The sequence below is a fragment of the Odontomachus brunneus genome, unplaced genomic scaffold (genome assembly GCF_010583005.1).
Source record: "Odontomachus brunneus isolate Ranch 3 - 2012 unplaced genomic scaffold, Obru_v1 Obru_scaffold_200, whole genome shotgun sequence".
NCBI classification, from domain to species: Eukaryota; Metazoa; Arthropoda; class Insecta; order Hymenoptera; family Formicidae; genus Odontomachus; species Odontomachus brunneus.
In genome coordinates, this window is record NW_022639650.1 from 204259 (window position 1) to 209043 (window position 4785).

Genomic DNA, 4785 nt, shown 5'->3' on the forward strand with positions numbered 1-4785 from the left:
TATATATATATATATATATATATATATATATGTGTGTGTGTGTGTGTGTGTGTGTGTATTCGCGTGTCAAATCGGTAGACAAATCGGTTTTCTTTGTAGATTGATATATCTATGTTGGACGAAACTTTATGCGCTACCTCGGCATTCCTGCTGGCAATAACAGCTTTCGAATTGTCGCTTGACTGCATACTTGCATCTAATCCCAACAGGAATCAAATATGGCGTCAATCTTTGATGGCATCAAACAAAAAAAAAACACTCGCAATGTAAGTAACTAATTGAAAGAATGATAAAACCGTCGTTTATAGCGTAATAATTATTATTAATAATGAAAGAACGTATATATCAGCATATTACAATTATTGCATTTAAAGAATGCAATTTGTGACATGTGTGTGATCTTAAACTTGTACAACTGTGATTATTAAAATATAGATTTAGTTGCAAATGCCTCTTTATTAACACGAGAATCATCTATTTCAGATGGGAAGAAGGACTGATGTCTTTTATAAAAGAAATTATAATAAAATTGGTCCTAGAATCAGACAAGGTCGAACCAAGAGTTGTATATAAGAAATATCGGAGTAGCAAACGTTGTAAAGTCTCTGATTTCCTTCTCAGTAGTGTAAAGAAAGCCACAGAGGGATAAGCATGACATCAAGTTATGTAACTTCTTGTTAGTCTTTATCCGTTTTAATACTTGGCGGTGCACTTGTAATGTATAGGTCATAATTCGTGCAAGTTATATTTACATTTTTATATTTTAACGCTAATGTTTTTATCTCTAAGAGATTTTTTCAACTAAAACATATTATAATGTACACATGTGTTTGAAAAAATACTTAAATATACTTTTATTATTGCAATCATAAAGAAACGAAAGTATTCCATTCTTTTTTACGTTCAACTTTATATTTTTCGGCATTGAAAGATTGGCGATGAGCGTTGAAGCGTATCATATTTATTACGACAATGTTATACTTATTAACATAAGCGCGGTTATTGACGATGACAGTGATTTATTTATGGTACGTCTTTTTATCAAACAATATATTCAGGTCACTGATATATATATACAATTTAATATCAATTACTTTTTATTAACAAAAACAGCATTATCACATATTGTACGATATACGTCAAACATATTGATACCCGACTACTTTGTTAAGAGAATATGAAGAAAGTGGCAAGTGATACTTGGCTTGCCGTTGCCTTTCGAAAGGAGACAAGTGTGTGAAAATTTTTCGGTTCTGTCGAGAATCGAATCTGAAGATCTTCGATATGATAGATCAGTGCGCTGTCTCTATCATATCACGCTCGCTCTCAATATTTAATACGTGTCATAATGTATAGTAGGGCGATTCGTACAAATTATAATTATATCCGTATTTTTCAACTTTAATAAAAGTAAACAAGTTTACAAAAAGTTTACAAGTTTACAACTTTAATAAAAGTAAACAAGTTTTATTTCTAAAAGATTTTTATCGAGATGTATATTAAAATATACCTGTGTGCTCGAAAAGAATATATATTTTTATTGTCGCAAGCTTAGAGAAACGAGTATTCCATTCTTTTACATTCGTCGGCATTGAGTAATGATTGGCATTGGGCGTTGAAGCGTATAATCTCTATTACGGCAATATTATATTTGCCAGTGTACAAATGTAAGCGTAGTTATCGAAGATGACAACGATTTATCCATGCAATGTTTTTTTACGATATACATAGATCACTGATGTACATACACACAATTTAATATCGATTACTTCTTAGCAACTAAAGCAGCAGTATCACATGTAACACGATGTACATCAAAGATAATCAAGTGGTACTAAATGCACGACTCAAGCTTTAGTGATTGCTGATGATTGATCCGCCCAAGCTTCCCATTTGTCCTGAAGAAACATTGTGTTGTCGATGGACACCAGCTCTTTAACGTCATCCTAAAAACAATGCGATACCGTATTTAATAGAGACTGATCACTTCTGTATATTAATACATATCCATAAAAGAATGTATCTATTCGTTTCCTTTCATATTTTTCGTCTGGAAATTTATTAGGAGCTATCGACTATTCTGACCGATAGAAAATGAACCTTTTACCTTGAACAACACGTTGCGCTTTTCGTCCCAGGCGCCAAACAGACGTAGAAGATCCGGATGCTTGGAGTATAGAGTGCTGGCGGCTAAAATACCGTGTTTCAGTTCTTCCAGAGCGTTTGGATTTTTCCCGGCCGAACTGACGATCACTCTCGGCGGCTCCAATCCCAAGTTACAACGTTCCCATTCATTGATGGGCGCTTGGCCACCCTCGGGGCAAAGCAGCACGTAATCTTCGCGTTTGCCAGCACCGTATGTCTCGTTATCTATAATAATAATAACGTTCATAAAGTGAGAAAAGCGTGATCGCGCATTTAACGTGCTTCAATTAAAAAAATATTTCTTACAAAGCTGCTGCAAAGCCGTTAAAGGCAGGAACGCGACGTCTCCCTTCCCGTCCTTTAGACACCTTGAAGGAAACAAACAGATTAAACTCTCGTTAACTTCAAAACCGTTCTATTTACATCTATTCATGTAAGTGTAGTATTGTATGCGAACAAAGAGACAATTTATAAAGAAATCGCGGAATATTACCTGAGCGCTCCTAATCCGCCATTGTAATATTCGACGTCCGTTGGCCTGCACTTTGTGGCATCTCTTACTTTATCGTCATCGGACTTGATATTGCCGACGCATAGTTCACAGGACTTGGAATCGTGGGGTGCACCAGGCGCACAAGATGCAGAGAAGAAGATGCTGTCCATCTCGTCCAGTGCACTGATAAGACCTTTCTGCTTAAGAATGCGAGCCGGTGCGGTGGAACCGGCGAAGTCACCCACGTATCCGCTGCGGCAGGACTTTTTGTCTCTGAGATCGCCTGTGTGAACATCGTCGGTGACGACATGTGTCGCGAAATTGTATATAGACTATCTTGGTAAGCGCAGATTTACACACCTAATCCATTTATGGACGATCCGCTCTTGAGGACAGCGACTGCCGGTCGCTCGCCGAGTTTGGTCGATCCCTCTCCGTAAGTTTCAATGACGATCGGTTTCGCGTTGCATTCTTTTATCGCGAGATTTACCGATTCGCCATCGATCACTGTTATATCCGCTCCATTATCCCTGACGGCCTTCAAACAAGCATCCTGGTCCTTCTCCAGTATACAGTCGAATCTAGGCCTGGCGTCTCTGTGATATTTAACATTGCCTATTATTGTCGAGTAAACTTCTGTCAAGACAAGATATAGTTGATTCGTGTTGATTTTCCAGAATGAATTCTCATGATATGATATAGTTATATAGTATTGTTATTATATTAATTATGTGATTACCTGGAAAACGCGGCTCTAGCGAGATTACGACATTTGTCCAGCGCGTTCGCATCCCAGACGCACCAGCGAGCATCTCTCTCAGGTGCTCCAGAATTCCTCTCGATTACGTCCATGTATTTTGCGCTCTTCAGATGCTCTTCCGGGGACACTGGCGGCGCCGCGACAGCCAAGGTCTTCTCGTCGAGCAACATGAGATCCTTCCACCAATCCGCTTTCTCATTCCCACCAAGCTGGCCTAGTTGTGTTAATTCCTGAAACGTAGCGGAATTCAATAAAGTTTAAAGTGCGACGTCAGAATAGAGTTTATAAAAGTCTTAAATTCGGCACTTTAAACAGGTGCAGACGCGGCTAGTCGTAGCATGAATCCCAACATGTCTGCAGCTGCTGGCGCTTACAACTCGTGTCTCAAGAATGCAATTTTAGAAAATAATTCTGTTATACTAGTTTGAATGTGGATATTTAATATTCACTCATAATCAGATGTATGGGATTAGCTTTGAGAATTTATCTCAACTCCTCAAATGAGTGAAGATGCACTTCGAAAAAAATATATTCTTTGCTTCTGGTTTCTTCGTAATGTATTTAAGGCTTCTCGAAATCAATGTTTCTTTCAGACCTTTCTGTGTAGATAAATTCTCGTACCTTTTGAATAGCTTCCACGTTGTTGGCATCATCCCCGTTAGTCATGTATCCTTGCCACGGGCGTGCGGCCCACGTGCACGGCTTCGTGTTGACATCGATGGGCACTTTGCTGCCGTCAGGACACAAGTATCGGAAATCAGCCGGATTTTCAGAGGTCGGCATCGCCGGTGAGACTCCAACGGGCAAACCAAAGAAGCGCTTCACGTAGATAACTTTCGTCCAGGCGACGTCGCCGCCGTTGTGAGCCACACAACGTAATGCGCCTTCATATCCGGAGTATATGTCAGGATAATCACACACGTCTGGTTTCTCGCAAAGAGCGCACATGTTGCTATACGTTTCCTCTGTAAAACGAAAAGTATCGTTGAATATTTTTTGAAGCAAAGAAAAAGAAATACTTCACGATTGAAGAAAACATCGCAATTCCGAATTTCTCGAGCTGACGCGTAAAAGTTTTGAGCGACAAGATTTATGTAACGTAATTTCATTCCCGACAACGAAGTACACGTTGTTTTGTAAATGTACGTCAGAATATACAAGAGAACTGGAGAAGAATGAAGTATCGTCGCGCAATATCACAAGCATAAAGTGATTTCTCTCGCTTCATCATCTAATTTCATTTCTTAATGTAACGCGTTCGTTCGCATTGTTTGTTTATGGCTATCACTTGAGCTTTCTTCCATTTACCATGGCTGTGGTATAGCCGCGTATATATATATATATATATATATATATATATATATATATATATATATATATATATATA

The 4785-nt window shown here is 38.5% G+C and overlaps 1 protein-coding gene and 1 pseudogene across 1 annotated transcript in view; one reads left to right on the forward strand and one right to left on the reverse strand.

Moving 5' to 3' along the window:
- LOC116852054 overlaps positions 1 to 925 on the forward strand; it is a 6349-nt pseudogene extending 5424 nt beyond the window's left edge.
- A 590-nt stretch (positions 926 to 1515) lies between these two features.
- LOC116852049 (transferrin) overlaps positions 1516 to 4785 on the reverse strand; it is a 5296-nt gene continuing 2026 nt past the window's right edge. Inside the window, exons 4-10 of the mRNA XM_032832024.1 lie at positions 4020 to 4363; positions 3378 to 3628; positions 2999 to 3234; positions 2639 to 2921; positions 2452 to 2513; positions 2108 to 2370; positions 1516 to 1946 (exon numbers count right to left, since the gene is read on the reverse strand). Of these exons, the coding sequence (XP_032687915.1) occupies positions 1848 to 1946; positions 2108 to 2370; positions 2452 to 2513; positions 2639 to 2921; positions 2999 to 3234; positions 3378 to 3628; positions 4020 to 4363 (1538 nt within the window). The 3' untranslated portion in view covers positions 1516 to 1847. The remainder of the gene's footprint in view (positions 1947 to 2107; positions 2371 to 2451; positions 2514 to 2638; positions 2922 to 2998; positions 3235 to 3377; positions 3629 to 4019; positions 4364 to 4785) is intronic.